The sequence below is a fragment of the Salmo salar genome, chromosome 10 (assembly GCF_965601325.2).
Source record: "Salmo salar chromosome 10, fSalSal1, whole genome shotgun sequence".
NCBI classification, from domain to species: domain Eukaryota; kingdom Metazoa; phylum Chordata; class Actinopteri; order Salmoniformes; family Salmonidae; genus Salmo; species Salmo salar.
In genome coordinates, this window is record NC_138300.1 from 120,430,001 (window position 1) to 120,448,872 (window position 18,872).

The 18,872-nt window shown below is 46.5% G+C and overlaps 1 protein-coding gene across 1 annotated transcript in view; it reads right to left on the bottom strand.

Annotated features, from left to right (window-relative positions):
- Positions 1–18,872, bottom strand: part of LOC106561737 (reelin) — a 308,794-nt gene that overhangs the window by 104,430 nt on the left and 185,492 nt on the right. The window contains exons 5-6 of the mRNA XM_082957441.1: positions 1,354–1,386; positions 1,168–1,246 (exon numbers count right to left, since the gene is read on the bottom strand). Coding sequence (XP_082813567.1) covers positions 1,168–1,246; positions 1,354–1,386 — 112 coding nt within the window. The remainder of the gene's footprint in view (positions 1–1,167; positions 1,247–1,353; positions 1,387–18,872) is intronic.

Genomic DNA, 18,872 nt, shown 5'->3' on the forward strand with positions numbered 1-18,872 from the left:
TAAGTACCAACGCATATTTTCAACTGGTTCTATTACCGAAATATGGTTCCTTTCCCCCCACTTGTTTGATGTTCCCAGACTCTCTATGTTTAACAAAGGCTATTCAACAGTCCTTCAGTAGAGTCGAGAGAGAGAGGGGAGAAAGGTATTTATGGGGGGGGGGGGGGGGTCATAAACCTTACCCACAGGCCAACGTCATGACAACAGGTACTCACACGCACCAACGGACATTGTAACAATAATCGACAGGACAATGGTGAACAACGGACACATGTATAGAAATACAATCAGTGAGAATAGGAGCCAGGTGTGCACAGTGAAAGTTCCAGAGGGATCCGTGACACCTCTATATGTCTGTGTAGATATTCCATTAAAAACCATAAAAATGTCCAGCTACGCTAGTCATTTACAACATTAACAATGTCTACACTGTATTTCTGATCCATTTGATGTTATGGACAGAAAATGGACAATTCTATGTGACCACAAACATTTGAATGGTAGTGTATATTTAGTACCTATATATTTGTTACCTACAGTATATATTTGCTACCTACAGTATATATTTGCTACCTACAGTATATATTTGGTACCATGGACAGAAAATGGACAATTCTATGTGAGCACAAACATTTGAATGGTAGTGTATATTTAGTACCTATATATTTGCTACCTACAGTATATATTTAGTACCTATATATTTGTTACCTACAGTATATATTTGCTACCTACAGTATATATTTGCTACCTACAGTATATATTTGGTACCTATATATTTGTTACCTACAGTATATATTTGTTACCTACAGTATATATTTGGTACCTATATATGTGTTACCTACAGTATATATTTGGTTCCTACAGTATATATTTGGTACTTATAAATTTGGTACCTATAATATATATTTGGTACGTACAGTATATATTTGGTACCTACAGTATATATTTGGTACCTATAGTATATATTTGGTACCTACAGTATATATTTGGTTCCTACAGTATATATTTGGTACTTATATATTTGGTACCTATAGTATATATTTGGTACCTACAGTATATATTTGGTACCTACAGTATATATTTGGTACCTACAGTATATATTTGGTACCTACAGTATATATTTGGTACCTACAGTATATATTTGGTACCTATATATGTGTTACCTACCAGATGCTGGGGTCCAGTTCTCCCTGAAGGCTGGAGTCAAAGTCATCACGCAGCACAGCATGGTTACCATGGATCTCAGCTATAGGAGACACATAACTGGGTTGAGGATCCCATAATAAGGACTAACACATTGGGTATAACCATATTAGATTGCTTTAAACGTGTCGTTAGGAACCTAACACTCACCAAGACTGGGTCTCAATGGGGATTCAGTGGGAGCTGAAACAGAGAGAAGGCATGTCAGTAACCCAGGACTGTATTCTCTTCATCTGACAGAACGTTGAGGGTGACGTAGGTCAACCAAGACATGTCCCTCCTGTCTCAGAGACACACACTGCTGCTAATGTAGTCAGAGTGATCAGACTGTCATCTGTGATATGCCAGACCTATCAGTCCCTGTGTGGTGTGTACCAGACCTATCAGTCCCTGTGTGATGTGTACCAGACCTATCAGTCCCTGTGTGATGTGTACTATACCTATCAGTCCCTGTGTGATGTGTACCAGACCCTGTGTGGTGTGTACCAGTCCCTGTGTGGTGTGTACCAGACCTATCAGTCCCTGTGTGATGTGTACTAGACCTATCAGTCCCTGTGTGGTGTGTACCAGACCTATCAGTCCCTGTGTGATGTGTACCAGACCCTGTGTGGTGTGTACCAGTCCCTGTGTGATGTGTACCAGACCTATCAGTCCCTGTGTGATGTGTACTAGACCTATCAGTCCCTGTGTGGTGTGTACTATACCTATCAGTCCCTGTGTGATGTGTACCAGTCCCTGTGTGGTGTGTACCAGACCTATCAGTCCCTGTGTGGTGTGTACCAGACCTATCAGTCCCTGTGTGGTGTGTACCAGACCTATCAGTCCCTGTGTGGTGTGTACCAGACCTATCAGTCCCTGTGTGGTGTGTACCAGACCTATCAGTCCCTGTGTGGTGTGTACTAGACCTATCAGTCCCTGTGTGGTGTGTACCAGACCTATCAGTCCCTGTGTGGTGTGTACCAGACCTATCAGTCCCTGTGTGATGTGTACCAGACCTATCAGTCCCTGTGTGGTGTGTACCAGACCTATCAGTCCCTGTGTGATGTGTACCAGTCCCTGTGTGGTGTGTACCAGACCTATCAGTCCCTGTGTGATGTGTACCAGACCTATCAGTCCCTGTGTGATGTGTACCAGACCTATCAGTCCCTGTGTGATGTGTACCAGACCTATCAGTCCCTGTGTGATGTGTACCAGACCCTGTGTGGTGTGTACCAGTCCCTGTGTGGTGTGTACCAGACCTATCAGTCCCTGTGTGATGTGTACCAGACCTATCAGTCCCTGTGTGGTGTGTACCAGACCTATCAGTCCCTGTGTGATGTGTACCAGACCTATCAGTCCCTGTGTGGTGTGTACCAGACCTATCAGTCCCTGTGTGGTGTGTACCAGACCTATCAGTCCCTGTGTGGTGTGTACCAGTCCCTGTGTGATGTGTACCAGTCCCTGTGTGATGTGTACCAGACCTATCAGTCCCTGTGTGGTGTGTACCAGACCTATCAGTCCCTGTGTGGTGTGTACCAGACCTATCAGTCCCTGTGTGGTGTGTACCAGACCTATCAGTCCCTGTGTGATGTGTACTAGACCTATCAGTCCCTGTGTGATGTGTACCAGACCTATCAGTCCCTGTGTGATGTGTACTAGACCTATCAGTCCCTGTGTGATGTGTACTAGACCTATCAGTCCCTGTGTGATGTGTACTAGACCTATCAGCCCCTCTGAATTGGACAAAGTCCAGGCAGGGAGCTGGAAGTCATGGTAACACATCACATGACTATGGAATGGCCAAAGTGAGCAGTGGTAAGTGTTTCTACTGGGATAAAACAGGGGACATTTTTCAATTAGCTTCGAAGCAAAAATAACACTGTGTGGTTCCAGTCCTTGTTGTCCCAGTGTGCACTCTCCCTAGCTGTGGGGTTGTCCCAGTGTGCACTCTCCCTGGCTGTGGGGTTGTCCCAGTGTGCACTCTCCCTGGCTGTGGGGTTGTCCCAGTGTGCACTCTCCCTGGCTGTGGGGTTGTCCCAGTGTGCACTCTCCCTAGCTGTGGGGTTGTCCCAGTGTGCACTCTCCCTAGCTGTGGGGTTGTCCCAGTGTGCACTCTCCCTGGCTGTGGATAGTTGTCCCAGTGTGCACTCTCCCTGGCTGTGGGGTTGTCCCAGTGTACACTCTCCCTAGCTGTGGGGTTGTCCCAGTGTACACTCTCCCTAGCTGTGGGGTTGTCCCAGTGTACACTCTCCCTAGCTGTGGGGTTGTCCCAGTGTGCACTCTCCCTGGCTGTGGGGTTGTCCCAGTGTGCACTCTCCCTGGCTGTGGGGTTGTCCCAGTGTACACTCTCCCTAGCTGTGGGGTTGTCCCAGTGTGCACTCTCCTTGGCTGTGGGTAGTTCTGCTGTTCAGATCCAGTAGTGGTGTTAATTCCTCTCACTAATGAATAACTAATAAAGTAATGAAGGCTCCACTTGGACCTGATTAACGGTTGCCTGCCAATTAGCACTCCTCCCTCCCCTGAGTCTCCGACCTTCCTTAATCTGTTGCCAAACCACTGTCATAATGCCACCGTTAAACTCTCCCAGGAGACAGAGCTCTCTGAGAGACAGGGAGAAGGAGGAAGAGAGGCAGAGGAAGAGTGGAGGCTGAGTTTGAATCAGTGAGCCGAGCAGAACCATTTTATGCGGTACAATGTGAGCCTAGCCAGGCACATTTCTGTCCGGGTTGATAAAAAGGCAGAAAGGTGCTCAACTGACTTTGAAAAATCCCCTAAAACATCAATCCGCCTTCTTATTGTGACATTTTTCAGAACAAAATAAAAAAAGAGAGCAGTCAAAGATCATAAGATTATTGCAGACATCTGAGTGCTTCAGAAAAATAATTCTGGGATCCTGAGGTAAGAAGTTTTACTGTACTTTTGACTATTTCAGTAGGTGCTCTTTATCAGTACTCTTTAATTAACATCTCGTACAAATAATGACCTCGATGACTTGAGACCCTCGTCCCTCTCTCTCTCCTTTTTCAAACCTGTCAAGATCACTATCTTCTTTAAAAGAGATTTATTCACAGCTGAAGACAAGAGAGGGATAATCTTCCACTGTGTTTCTACATCCAGAATGAGTGCACACATCTGATTAACCCAAGTCTTTAGTCCAGATAAAGATCCTCAATTACCTTCTCATCCCCCAACTTTCATATAAGAAACTTACAGGTGCTTTCAATGGCTTTCAACTTTCCCCCCAAATCCTACACTGTTCCCTAAAGCGTCTCAGAGAGAGAGGGAGATCCCTCTTCCCACCAAACTGTCTGTAAACAATGGAACCCAAATCAGGATTTTGGAAGTCTAGAGGGATTATAAAAAAACAAAAATCGGACTTAAAAAAATTTAAAAAATGAAATGTCTTTCCATAGTCCTGCCCCTCTTGCTCTACTTCCTCCAAGCTGGCCTCATTTCTCCACATTGGATTCTAATACTGGAACTTATTATAAGGATTTGCCATTCAGCCATTCAAAGGGGGATTGGTGGGATGAAACTTTAGTTTAGTTTAGTGCTGAGTGTAAAGTAAAAGTTTGGGGAGTCTTAGCGTTCTGTTTGAGAGGGCAGAGAAAAGGGGCTTCAGGGACTAGGATAGTGACTGTGTATGACTGCAGTGGTCTGCGTGTGTATTTGTGTGTGTGTGTGTGTGTGTGTGTGTGTATTTGTGTGTGTGTGTGTGTGTGTGTGTGTGTGTGTGTGTGTGTGTGTGTGTGTGTGTGTGTGTGTGTGTGTGTGTGTGTGTGTGTGTGTGTGTGTGTGTGGTTGAGACACATTAAAGAGAGATCAAAGGGCCCCTTCCACTTCAGTTCCTAATCCTCTAAAATGTCTGCTGATTCGAAACATGTTTAGAGGGATCTATCAACCCCAGTCCCCTAGCTCTAGTTTTCCCTGTTCGCTAATCATTAGCATTTTTATTACAATATAATGAAGGGAAAATGCTGCAGTGTATTTGTGTGTATTAGAAACATACCGTATTTGACCTACGTATCCACCGTAAGTATACCCACATCACATCACCTCTCTGCACACTGATGGACAGTATGAGGCCTTCAGGAACTTGTCCTCCTTCGCTTCCCTCCTTTCCATTCCTACTTTCTCTAATAAGCACTCCCTCTCAAACTCTATCTGAAGATGTGTCTGTCTGGCTGGAGAAAGATGTATCTGTCTGGCTGGAGAAAGATGTATCTGTCTGGTTGGAGAAAGATGTGTCTGTCTGGCTGGAGAAAGATGTATCTGTCTGGCTGGAGAAAGATGTATCTGTCTGGTTGGAGAAAGATGTGTCTGTCTGGCTGGAGAAAGATGTATCTGTCTGGTTGGAGAAAGATGTGTCTGTCTGGTTGGAGAAAGATGTGTCTGTCTGGCTGGAGAAAGATGTGTCTGTCTGGCTGGAGAAAGATGTGTCTGTCTGGCTGGAGAAAGATGTATCTGTCTGGTTGGAGAAAGATGTGTCTGTCTGGTTGGAGAAAGATGTGTCTGTCTCGCTGGCTGGAGAAAGATCTGTCTGGTTGGAGAAAGATGTATCTGTCTGGTTGGAGAAAGATGTGTCTGTCTGGTTGGAGAAAGATGTGTCTGTCTCGCTGGCTGGAGAAAGATCTGTCTGGTTGGAGAAAGATGTATCTGTCTGGTTGGAGAAAGATGTGTCTGTCTGGCTGGAGAACGATCTGTCTGCCTGGGTGGAGAAAGATGTGTCTGTCTGGCTGGAGAAAGATCTGTCTGTCTGGGTGGAGAAAGATGTGTCTGTCTGTCTGGCTGGAGAAAGATGTGTCTGTCTGGGTGGAGAAAGATGTGTCTGTCTGTCTGGCTGGAGAAAGATCTGTCTGTCTGGGTGGAGAAAGATGTGTCTGTCTGGTTGGAGAAAGATGTGTCTGTCTCGCTGGCTGGAGAAAGATCTGTCTGGTTGGAGAAAGATGTATCTGTCTGGTTGGAGAAAGATGTGTCTGTCTGGCTGGAGAACGATCTGTCTGCCTGGGTGGAGAAAGATGTGTCTGTCTGGCTGGAGAAAGATCTGTCTGTCTGGGTGGAGAAAGATGTGTCTGTCTGTCTGGCTGGAGAAAGATGTGTCTGTCTGGGTGGAGAAAGATGTGTCTGTCTGTCTGGCTGGAGAAAGATCTGTCTGTCTGGGTGGAGAAAGATGTGTCTGTCTGGCAGGAGAAAGTCACAGAAACTCCCTCCCTCCCCCTCCTCCTTCTCCCTCTCCCCCTCCTCCTCCCTCCCTCCCCCTCCCACCCTTTCTTCCTCTCATCCTCCCTCCCCCTCCTCCTCCTTCCCTCTCCTCCTCCTCCCTCCCTCTCCCCCTCCCCTCCTCCCCTCTCCTCCTCCTCCCTCCCTCTCCCCCTCCCCTCCTCCCCTCTCCTCCCCCTCCCTCCCTCTCCCTCCCTCTCCCCCTCTTCTCTAACCCCTACATGAGGAGCAGACAGTAGCCTCATTTCCATCAGATTAATCCTCCTCTTAGTTTCTTAAAGACTTCCATTACAGCGTCCTGTATTAGGGGTTCATCTTTGCTAATGTCTGTATCTCCCAGGGCCAGGGCTCACTCGCACACGGACATGCAGGCACGTACACACACACACACACACACACACACACACAGACACACACACACACACACACACACACACACACACACACACACACACACACACACACACACACACACACACACACACACACACACACACACACACACACACTCTATAACATCCCAAAACCAGAAGAGCTTGGATGAACAGTCAGAGGAGGCAGTGGGAGGAGAAACTACATGAGAATAAGCTTTAGCAGTCTCAGACATCTGGGTACAAAGAGAGCAGGACAAGTCATCTTAAATCTCCTTCCCTTCGCTCTCCTTCTCTCTCTCCCTCTCTCCTTTACTCTCTCCTTCTCTCTCTCCCCTCTCTCCTTCTCTCTCTCCCTTCTCTCTCTCCCTCCTTCTCTCTCTCTCCCTTCTCTCTTTCCTCTCTCCTTCTCTCTCTCCCTTCTCTCTCCGTCTCTCTATCCCTCTCTCCCCCACTCTCCCTCTCTCTCTCCCCTCTCTCCTTCTCTCTCTACCTTCTCTCTCCATCTCTCTCTCCCTCTCTCTCTCTCTCCTGCTCTTTCCTTCCCCCTCCCTCTCTCCCTCTCTCTCTCCCTCTCTCCTTCTCTCTCTCCCTCTCCCTCTCCTGCTCTTTCCTTCCCCCCCTCTCTCCCTCCCTCCCTCTCTCTCTCCATCTCTCTCTCCCTCTCTCCTTCTCTCTCTCCCTCTCCCTCTCCTGCTCTTTCCTTCCCCCCCTCTCTCTCTGTCTCCCTCTACAGAGTATGGGTAAGCCGGACTGAGCTGTATATCAGACGTTGAGTCGTTGAGGTCTGGCTGTTGCAATTACTGACTCACCAGGACCCAGGATTGTTGTTGTTGTTGATGTGTGTGTGTGTGTGTGTGTGTGTGTGTGTGTGTGTGTGTGTGTGTGTGTGTTCTCCAGTAATTACTCTCTCATCAGGTTAATAATATTCCACTCATACTCTCTTTACTGTTTGGACAGTAATTATCTTATTTAAAGGCACAGTGTCCTAATGAAAGGTGCAGATAAAAGAGTGTTGAAAGACAGCAAGACACCAACATCCTGTTTAGAGGCTGTCTGGGTTTCAGAAAGACAGCAAGACACCAACATCCTGTTTAGAGGCTGTCTGGGTTTCAGAAAGACAGCAAGACACCAACATCCTGTTTAGAGGCTTTCTGGGTTTCAGCAAGACAGCAAGACACCAACATCCTGTTTAGAGGCTGTCTGGGTTTCAGAAAGACAGCAAGACACCAACATCCTGTTTAGAGGCTGTCTGGGTTTCAGAAAGACAGCAAGACACCAACATCCTGTTTAGAGGCTGTCTGGGTTTCAGAAAGACAGCAAGACACCAACATCCTGTTTAGAGGCTTTCTGGGTTTCAGCAAGACAGCAAGACACCAACATCCTGTTTAGAGGCTGTCTGGGTTTCAGAAAGACAGCAAGACACCAACATCCTGTTTAGAGGCTATCTGGGTTTCAGAAAGACAGCAAGACACCAACATCCTGTTTAGAGGCTGTCTGGGTTTCAGCAAGACAGCAAGACACCAACATCCTGTTTAGAGGCTGTCTGGGTTTCAGAAAGACAGCAAGACACCAACATCCTGTTTAGAGGCTGTCTGGGTTTCAGCAAGACAGCAAGACACCAACATCCTGTTTAGAGGCTGTCTGGGTTTCAGCAAGACAGCAAGACACCAACATCCTGTTTAGAGGCTGTCTGGGTTTCAGCAAGACAGCAAGACACCAACATCCTGTTTAGAGGCTGTCTGGGTTTCAGCAAGACAGCAAGACACCAACATCCTGTTTAGAGGCTGTCTGGGTTTCAGCAAGACAGCAAGACACCAACATCCTGTTTAGAGGCTGTCTGGGTTTCAGCAAGACAGCAAGACACCAACATCCTGTTTAGAGGCTGTCTGGGTTTCAGCAAGACAGCAAGACACCAACATCCTGTTTAGAGGCTTTCTGGGTTTCAGCAAGACAGCAAGACACCAACATCCTGTTTAGAGGCTGTCTGGGTTTCAGCAAGACAGCAAGACACCAACATCCTGTTTAGAGGCTGTCTGGGTTTCAGCAAGACAGCAAGACACCAACATCCTGTTTAGAGGCTGTCTGGGTTTCAGCAAGACAGCAAGACACCAACATCCTGTTTAGAGGCTGTCTGGGTTTCAGCAAGACAGCAAGACACCAACATCCTGTTTAGAGGCTTTCTGGGTTTCAGCAAGACAGCAAGACACCAACATCCTGTTTAGAGGCTGTCTGGGTTTCAGAAAGACAGCAAGACACCAACATCCTGTTTAGAGGCTTTCTGGGTTTCAGAAAGACAGCAAGACACCAACATCCTGTTTAGAGGCTGTCTGGGTTTCAGAAAGACAGCAAGACACCAACATCCTGTTTAGAGGCTGTCTGGGTTTCAGAAAGACAGCAAGACACCAACATCCTGTTTAGAGGCTTTCTGGGTTTCAGAAAGACAGCAAGACACCAACATCCTGTTTAGAGGCTGTCTGGGTTTCAGCAAGACAGCAAGACACCAACATCCTGTTTAGAGGCTGTCTGGGTTTCAGAAAGACAGCAAGACACCAACATCCTGTTTAGAGGCTTTCTGGGTTTCAGCAAGACAGCAAGACACCAACATCCTGTTTAGAGGCTGTCTGGGTTTCAGAAAGACAGCAAGACACCAACATCCTGTTTAGAGGCTTTCTGGGTTTCAGAAAGACACAGGCATCTTTGTTAAATGTTTGAACAAGAGTCTGAACATTTGTATTTGAAAGAGTTTGTGTTTGCATACAAAGTCAGACAAATTACAAAGTTAGAATTTAATGGCTGTCTGTCTGTGTGTGTGGGTGTGTATAACCTCTGTATATCTGTGTGTGTGGATGTTTATAACCTCTGTATATCTGTGGCTGAGAGATCCTTCCTGTAGCACCTGTCTCTGTAGAGGGGGGGGGGGGGGGGCAGGAGGGTCTCCCCAGCATCCATAACCATCGCAACCTCCATGAGACAAGCATGGGGCCTCTGTTCACTAAAGCCACTTCAAAACGACGAGAGAGGGTGAAGAGAGGGGGGAGAGAGGGTTGAGATAGGTGGAAGTGGAAAGAGGTGAAGGGAGGGTGGATAGAGGGTAGAGAGAGGGTGGAGAGAATGGAGAGAGGGTAGAGAGCGGTGGAGAGGGATGGAGAGAGTTGGAGAGGATTGAGAGAGGGTAGAGAGCGGTGGAGAGAGGTGGAGGGAGGGTAGAGAGGGTGGAGAGAGGTGGAGAGAGGGTGGAGAGAGGTTCACGTGGAGAGCGGTGGAGGTGGAAAGAGGTGGAGGGAGGGTGGAGAGATGGTGGAGAGAGCTGGGGGCCCTAGCAATTTAGGGGTGGGGGCTAAGCGACCAATTATGTTGTGTATGCCTGGAGCCGGCCCTGAGGTGGAGTGTGGTGGAGAGAGGGTGGAGAGAGGGTGGAGAGAGGTGGAGAGAGGTGGAGAGAGGGTGGAGAGAGGTAGAGAGAGGGTGGAGAGAGGGTGGAGAGAGTTGGAGAGAGGTGGAGAGAGGTGGAGAGAGGGTGGAGAGGATAATAAGTTTGGGAAAAGAGGGAGGGAAGAGCAAGAGAGTGAGAATGAGGAAAGAAAGAGAGAATGAGGAGAGATATAGTATGAGGAGAGAGAGAGATATAATGAGAGAGATATATAATGAGGAGAGAGAGAGATAGAATGAGGAGAGAGAGAATGAGGAGAGAGGGAATGAGGAGAGAGAGATAATGAGGGGAGAGAGAGATACATTGAGGAATGAGAGAGAGAGAGAGAGAGAGAAAGAATGAGGAGAGAGAGAGAATGAGGAGAGAGAGAATGAGGAGAGAGAGAGAGAGAATGAGGAGAGAGATAGAATGAAGAGAGATACAATAAGGAGAGAGAGATCGAATGAGGAGAGAGAGAGAATGAGGAGAGAGAGAGAATGAGGAGAGAGAGAATGAGGAGAGAGATAATGAGGAGAGGGAATGAGGAGAGAGATGGAATGAAGAGAGAGAGAATGAGGAGAGAGAGAATGAGGAGAGAGAGAGAGAATGAGGAGAGATAGAATGAAGAGAGAGATACAATAAGGAGAGAGAGAGATAGAATGAGGAGAGAGAGAATGAGGAGAGAGAGATAATGAGGAGAGAGAGAATGAGGAGAGAGAGAGAATGAGGAGAGAGATAATGAGGAGAGAGAATGAGGAGAGAGATGGAATGAAGAAAGAGAGAGAATGAGGAGAGAGAATGAGGAGAGAGATGGAATGAAGAGAGAGAATGAGGAGAGAGATGGAATGGAGAGAGAGATGGAATGAAGAGAGAGATGGATTGAAGAGAGAGAATGTGGAGAGAGATGGAATGAAGAGAGAGATGGAATGAAGAGAGATGGAATGAAGAGAGAGAGAATGAGGAGAGAGATGGAATGAGGAGAGAGAATGAGGAGAGAGAGAATGAGGAGAGAGATAATGAGGAGAGAGAGAATGAGGAGAGAGGTGCTGGGGTATGGAACTGACAAACACCCAGCATAGTCTTTGATCGGGGTCCCCAGTTCACGTCCAGAGTATGGAGGGTGTTCATGGAACGTCTGGGGGTCTCGGTCAGCCTCACCTCAGGTTTTCACCCCGAGAGTAACAGGCAGGTGGAGAGAGTAAACCAGGATGTGGGTAGGTTTCTGCGGTCATATTGCCCGGACCGGCCGGGGAAGTGGGCGGCGTTCATTTTCCATTTGTTTTGTCTTTGTTTTACACACCTGGTTTCAATCCCCCAATTACTTGTTCATTATTTAAACCTCTGTTCCCCCATGTTTTTTGTGAGTGATTGTTTGTATGTATACGGTTCGTTATTGTGGGCTAGTTTGTGTTGTATTTATTTATTCTTTGAGTAAATTACATTCCTTACTCATATCTGCTGTCCTGTGCCTGACTCCACACCAGCTACACACAGGCCGATTACAATCTGCACACTGCCCACAAAATGAGGTGGAAACTGAGCTGCACTTCCTAACCTCCTGCCAAATGTATGACCACATTAGAGACACATATTTCCCCCAGATTACACCGACCCACAAAGAATTAGAAAACAAATCCAATTTTGATAACCTCCCATATCTACTGGGTGAAATACCACAGTGTGCCATCACAGCAGTAAGATGTGTGACCTGTTGCCACAAGAAAAGGGCAACCAGTGAAGAACAAACACCATTGTAAATACAACCCATATTTATGTTTATTTATTTTCCCTTTTGTACTTTAACCATTTGTACATCGTTACAACACTGTATGTAGACATAATATGACATTTGTAATGTCTTTATTCGTTTGGACCTTCTGTGAGTGTAATGTTCACTGTTAATTTTTATTGTTTATTTCACTTTTGTATATTATCTACCTCACTTGCTTTGGCAATGTTAACATATGTTTCCCATGCCAATAAAGCCCCTTGAATTGAATTGAATTGATAGAGAGAGAGACACAGAGAGAGAGAGAGACACAGAAAGAGAGAGAGACAGAGAGAGAGAGAAAGGGAGAGAGAGGAGAGGGGGAGAGAGAGAGTGACAGAGAGACAGAGAGAGAGAGAGCAAGAGAGAGAGAGACAGAGACAGAGACAGAGACAGAGAGAGAGAGAGAGAGAGAGAAACAGAGAGAGAGAGACAGACAGAGACAGAGACAGAGAGAGACAGAGAGAGACAGAGAGAGACAGAGACAGAGAGAGAGAGAAAGGGAGAGAGAGGAGAGGGGGAGAGAGAGAGCGACAGAGAGACAGAGAGAGAGAGAGAGCAAGAGAGAGAGAGAGAGAGCGAGAGAGAGAGAGAGAGAGAGACAGAGACAGAGACAGAGAGAGAGAGAAAGACAGAGAGAGAGAGACAGACAGAGACAGAGAGAGACAGAGACAGAGAGAGACAGAGAGAGACAGAGACAGAGAGAGAGAGAGAGAGAGAGAGACAGAGAGAGACAGACAGAGACAGAGACAGAGACAGAGAGACAGAGAGAGACAGAGAGAGAGAGACAGAGAGAGACAGAGACAGAGACAGAGAGACAGAGAGAGAGAGAGAGAGAGAGACAGAGAGAGACAGAGACAGAAAGAAGGTTCCAGGGTGATGAGCTGACTGGATGACATCAGCGGGCGGAGGCCACCCTTCCTCTTGTAATAGCCCCATCATCCTCTATCTCACTGGCTGCTTGCCTCGGTTTCGTGGCTGTGATCAGCCGTCCCTCAGGCAGCAGTGTCCTGTCTGCCTGGTCCTGAGTTATATGGTCCTTTAGTAATCCATCTGAGCGTCCGCCAGGCTCCTCCAGGCCCATAAACAGACGATTTATACCCCTGGGGGAAATTACAGGGGCTGGCAGCACCAGGGAAGGAGCAGGGCTAGGAACCTGGGCTGTCACCAGATAGAGAAGCTGATGGACTGCCCACTACGTGACTACACCATCAGCCTCCACCTTAGGCATCTCTCCTTCCCTTCATTCTTAGCCTTCCCTAGACACGGTCCTTGCTCGGCAACCCCCCCCCCCCCCCTTCTGTCTCCCCCAGCCACCGTCCCTCAGCCCATGGAGACTATGCCATACTCCACTCTCCTCTCCTCTCCTTTCTAACCTCTTGTCGTGAGCCCTTTCTCTAGTTCTACACACCGGCCACAACTCAACAGCCCTCATCAGTTCTCTTTATGGCCACTAACTAACTTTAGAAAGAGAGGAAATGTATTTCCTTAGAAGTATACAATGATGGGGCGAGAGAGGAGAGGACGTTGTAGGAGGAGAGGAGTGATGGAGAGAGAGAGGAGTGATGAGGAGAGGAGTGATGGAGAGAGAGAGAGGAGAGGAGTGATGGAGAGAGAGAGAAGAGGGGAGTGATGGAGAGAGAGAAGAGGAGTGATGGAGAGAGAGAGAGAGGAGAGGAGTGGACGCTGGAGGAGGAGAGTCCAAACACCCACCATGCCATACAGACAAATCCTCTTCCAATCATCCCTCACGTGCAACACTTTCCCTGCCCCTCCTCAGCTTCTGCCTGAGCTGCATGATGGCTCTACGGTGTACCAGAATCATCATCATCTGCTTTTCTGTTATCGACGGGAATAGAAACGACAAAACAAATACCTGTCTACACCAGATATTCACTTAGTCAATGAATTAATCAAGGAACCAGTAGAGGCACAAAATGTAGGGTATTCAGGAAGTCAACAAATGTAACACTCCCTCTCTCTCATTTCCTCTTTCTTCTTCTGTCTTCTTCTCCTCTCTTCATTCCTCTCTCTTCTGCTCCTCTCTTCTCCTCTCTCTTCTTCTCCTCTCTCCTTTCCTCTTTCTTCTTCTCCTCTTTTCCTCTCCTCTCTCCTTTCCTCTTCCTTCTTCTCCTCTCTTCCTCTCCTCTCTCTTCTCTTCTCTCTTCTTCTCCTCTCTTCTTCTACCCTTCTAGATTTACTATTCGGTCCTCTCTTTCTCTTATCTCCCTCCCTCTCCTTCTCCCCTCTCTCCCTCCCTCTCCTTCTCTCTCTTCTGCTCACTCCCCTCCCTCCCTCCCTCCATCTCTTCTCTGTGGATCATAACCCTGCTTTAGATAGCTTTAATTTCTCCCGCTCCTCAAAGCTGAGTCTTAGCGCATGAAGTTCTGAAGTGGCTTGAGCCCTTCTGGTATCTTTAAATGCCTGCTTGAATACTAATCCTCCATTTGAGGACGGAAACTTTGCTCGGTACAGTTTGGACTCTCCATGTCACTCTCAGGGCTAGTATTGGGACAGATTGATATAGTACTCTACATGTCACTCTCAGGGCTAGTATTGGGACAGTTTGATATAGTACTTAGAGAAAGGATTCTTCAGTTTCTCACTCACACTGACTACAACTGGATGGCAGCTTAACCAAACTACTTCTGACGAAGGACCATGGACCAAATCCTTCTCCAAATCCCCCTCCCTGTATCTCTCTTTCTCTTTTCGTTTTCCATCCAACCAGCTCTCTTCTCTCTTCATCTCCATCTGTCTGTTTATTTTTTGTACTTCATACACCCACTTGTTTCCTCAAATTTTGCCCTTATGTCAGGTCAATTGAAATATAATAATTCTCTCTGTTTTGCGGCGTTGAAGTGCTTCGGGTATTCCGTCAATAAGTCCTGTGTGTCTTCCGAAGCTTCTGGTTTAGGGTTTGGCAGGAGAACCAGGGACTGAGAGAGACGGATTAGTTGTGTAGTTTGAGAACATGGCTTCCAGTGTGTACCACAGTGGAACAAAATGGAGTAATGTCCATCTTTGCCTTACCACAGAGACCACAACTTTTTCAACTACATCTCTCTTTCTTTCCATTCTCCTATCTATCATCCATTCATCCAACCAGCTTTCTCTCCTCTCTCTCTCTTTTCATTTTCACCTCTCTCCATCTCTCCCTCTCCTCCTCTTTCCCCTCTCTTCCTCCATCTCCTTCTCCTTTGATTTTCCTCTCTCTTTTCATTTTCACCTCTCTCCATCTCTCCCACTCCTCCTCTTTCCCCTCTCTTCCTCCATCTCCTTCTCCTTTGATTCTTCTCTCCTCCTCTTTTGCCCCTGGCATATTCCCGCCTAATTTGTAATTCAGATTTCATCCTGACAGTTTTTCACCACCATATAACAGAGAGAGAGAGAGAGAGAGAGAGAGAGAGAGAGAGAGAAAGAGAGTTAGAGAGATACTATTGGCTGTTTAGGAATTGGCCTGTAACGAGGTCAGCTGCCCGCACTCATCCTCATCTGCCTCTCCCTCCCTCCTTTTTCTCCTTCCCTTATTTTTTAACGCCGTTTGATGTCTTCCCTGCAGCCGTCATCACCCACAATTTACGACCTTCAACTTTCTCATTAACACCCTCTATCCCTCCCTCTCTCCCTCCATCCCTCCTTCACCGGAGAGACATGAGCTCTCATTACCGACACCGGAAATTTACTACTGTGCTGTCCTCCACTTTCTTCCTTCCTCTCTTTTCCTCTCCTCCTCTCTCTGTCACTTCTGTTCTCTTTCTCATCTCATTCTCAACCCCTTTAGTCTATCTCTCATTTCTCTTACCTCCATCTCACTGTCTTTAATTCTTTATCTTCCTCTTGCTCTCCTTTCTCTCCTTATCTCTCTCGCTTCACTTTCCTTCTTATTCCTCTTTCTCTATTCCTCTCTTTCCTTCTCTCTTTCTGTCTTTTCTCTTTCGCCAACTCTTTCTCTCTCTTCATCGCTCTCTCTTTCTCTCTCTCCCTCTGCTTCGCTACACTCATACTCACTCTTCAGTGATGTGTAAGTTGTAACGTCTAAATCTGTGTTCCCCAGCCAGCCCTGCCCTCCAGCTACTGGCTCCTCTTTCTGTCTGTGAGTGTAATGCTGGAGGTTGGCAGTAGGTTGCATGGCTCCTGTGTCTGTTTGTGTTTCTCTGTGTCTGTCTGTCAGTAATGCTGGAGGTGGAAATGGAAGACCTAAATGGGTGTTTTGCCAAACAGACGTCTGGTTTTGGATGGGAGACGACTCTGGAACTGTGTCAGTAGGGTTGATGTTGAGAAGGTGATGGGGCAAAGAGATCTCTCTCTCTCTCTCTCTCTCTCTCTCTCTCTCTCTCTCTCACACACACTCTCTCTAAGTGTCTGTCTGTCTGTCTGTCTGTCTGTCTGTCTGTCTGTCTGTCTGTCTGTCTGTCTGTCTGTCTGTCTGTCTGTCTGTCTGTCTGTCTGTCTGTCTGTCTGTCTGTCTGTCTGTCTGTCTGTCTGTCTGTCTGTCTGTCTGTCTGTCTGTCTGTCTGTCTGTCTGTCTGTCTGTCTGTCTGTCTGTCTGTCTGTCTGTCTGTCTGTCTGTCTGTCTGTCTGTCTGTCTCTTGCTCACTCTCGCTCTCTCTCTGATGCTCTCTCACTCGCTCTCTCTCTCAAACTCGCACTCGCTCTCTCTCTCACTCGCTCTCTCGCTCTCTCTCTCTCTCTCTCTCACTCGCTCTCTCTCTCTCTCTCACTCGCTCTCTCTCTCTCTCTCTCTCACTCGCTCTCTCTCTCACTCGCTCTCTCTCTCTCTCACTCGCTCTCTCTCTCTCTCTCTCACTCACTCGCTCTCTCTCACTCAATTCAATTCAAGGGGCTTTATTGGCATGGGAAACATATGTTAACATTGCCAAAGCAAGTGAAATAGAAAATTATCAAAAGTGAAATAAACAGTGAATGGATCATATTATGTACAGATAGTTAAAGACAAAACGGAAAATAAATAAACATAAATATGGGTTGTATTTACAATGGTGTTTGTTCTTCACTGGTTGACCTTTTCTTGTGGCAATAGGTCACATATCTTTCTGCTGTGATGGCACACTGTGGTATTTCACCCAGTAGATATGGGAGTTGATCAAAATTGGGTTTGTTTTTGAATTCTTTGTTTGTCTGTGTAATCTGAGGGAAATATGTGACTCAAATATGATCATACATTTGGCAGGAGGTTAGGAAGTGCAGCTCAGTTTCCACCTCATTTTGTGGGCAGTGTGCACATAGCCTGTCTTCTCTTGAGAGCCAGGTCTGCCTACGGTGGCCTTTCTCAATAGCAAGGCTATGATCACTGAGTCTGTACATAATTAGCTTTCCTTAAGTTTGGGTCAGTCACAGTGGTCAGGTATTCTGCCACTGTGTACTCTCTGTTTAGGGCCAAATAGCATTCTAGTTTGCTCAGTTTTTTTGTTAATTCTTTCCAATGTGTCAAGTAATTACCTTTTTGTTTTCTCATGATTTGGTTTGGTCTAATTGTGTTGCTCCTGGGGCTCTGTGGGGTCTGTTTGTGTTTGTGAACAGAGCCCCAGGACCAGATTGCTTTGGGGACTCTTCTCCAGGTTCATCTCTCTGTAGGGGATGGCTTTGTTATGAAAGGTTTGGGAATCGCTTCATTTTAGGTGGTTGTAGACTTTAACGTCTCTTTTATGGATTTTGATAAATAGTGCTTATCGGCATTATTTGGTGTTTTACGTTGTACACGGAGGACATTTTTGTAGATTTCTGCATGCAGTCTCAATTTTGGTGTATGTCCCATTTTGTGAATTCCTGGTTGGTGAGCTGACCCCAGGCCTCACAACCACAGAGGGCAATGGGTTCTATAACTGATTCAAGTATTTTTTAGCCAGATCCTAATTGGTGTGTCGAATTTTATATTCCTTGTCTCTCAGATCATTCACAGCTTTGTGGAAGTTACCTGTGGCACTGATGTTTAGGCCGAGGTATGTATCGTTTTTTATACTGTAGGGCAGCGGTGTCTAGATGTAATTTGTATTTGTGGTCCTGGCAACTGGACCTTTTTTGGAACACCATTATTTTGGTCTTTTTGAGATTTACTGTCAGGACCCAGGTCTGACAGAATCTGTGCAGAATATCTAGGTGCTCCTGTAGGCCCTCCTTGGTTGGGGACAGAAGCACCAGATCATCAGCAAACAGTAGACATTTGACTTCAGATTCTAGTAAGGTGAGGCCGGGTACTGCAGACTGTTCTAGTGCCATCGCCAATTCGTTGATATATATGTTGAAGAGTGGGGCTTAAGCTGCATCCCTGTCTCACCCCACGGCCCCGTGGAAAGAAATGTGTGTTTTTGCCAATTTTAACCGCACACTTGTTGTTTGTGTACATGGATTTCATAATGTCGTATGTTTTTCCCCCAACATCATTTTCCATCAATTTCTATAGCAGACCCTCATGCCAAATTGAGTCACAAGCTTTTTTGACATTAACAAAGCATGAGAAAACTTTGCCTTTGTTTTGGTTTGTTTGTTTGTAAATTAGGGTGTGCAGGTTGAATATGTGGTCTGTCGCACAATAATTTGGTAAAAAGCCAATTTAACATTTGCTCAGTACATTATTTTCAATGAGGAAATGTACGAGTCTGCTGTTGGTAATAATGCAGAGGATTTTCCCAAGGTTGCTGTTGATGCATATCCCACTGTTGTTTTGGGGTCAAATTTGTCTCCACTTTTGTGGATTGGGGTGATCAGTCCTTTGTTCCAAATATTGGGGAAGATGCCAGAGCAAAGGATGATGTTAGAGTTTAAGTTTAGCCAATTGGAATTGTATGGTCTGTATATTTAGGATACCATCAACACCACAGGCCTTTTTGGGTTGGAGGGTTTGTATTTCATCCTGTAGTTCATTCAATGTAATTGGAGAATCCAGTGGGTTTTGGTA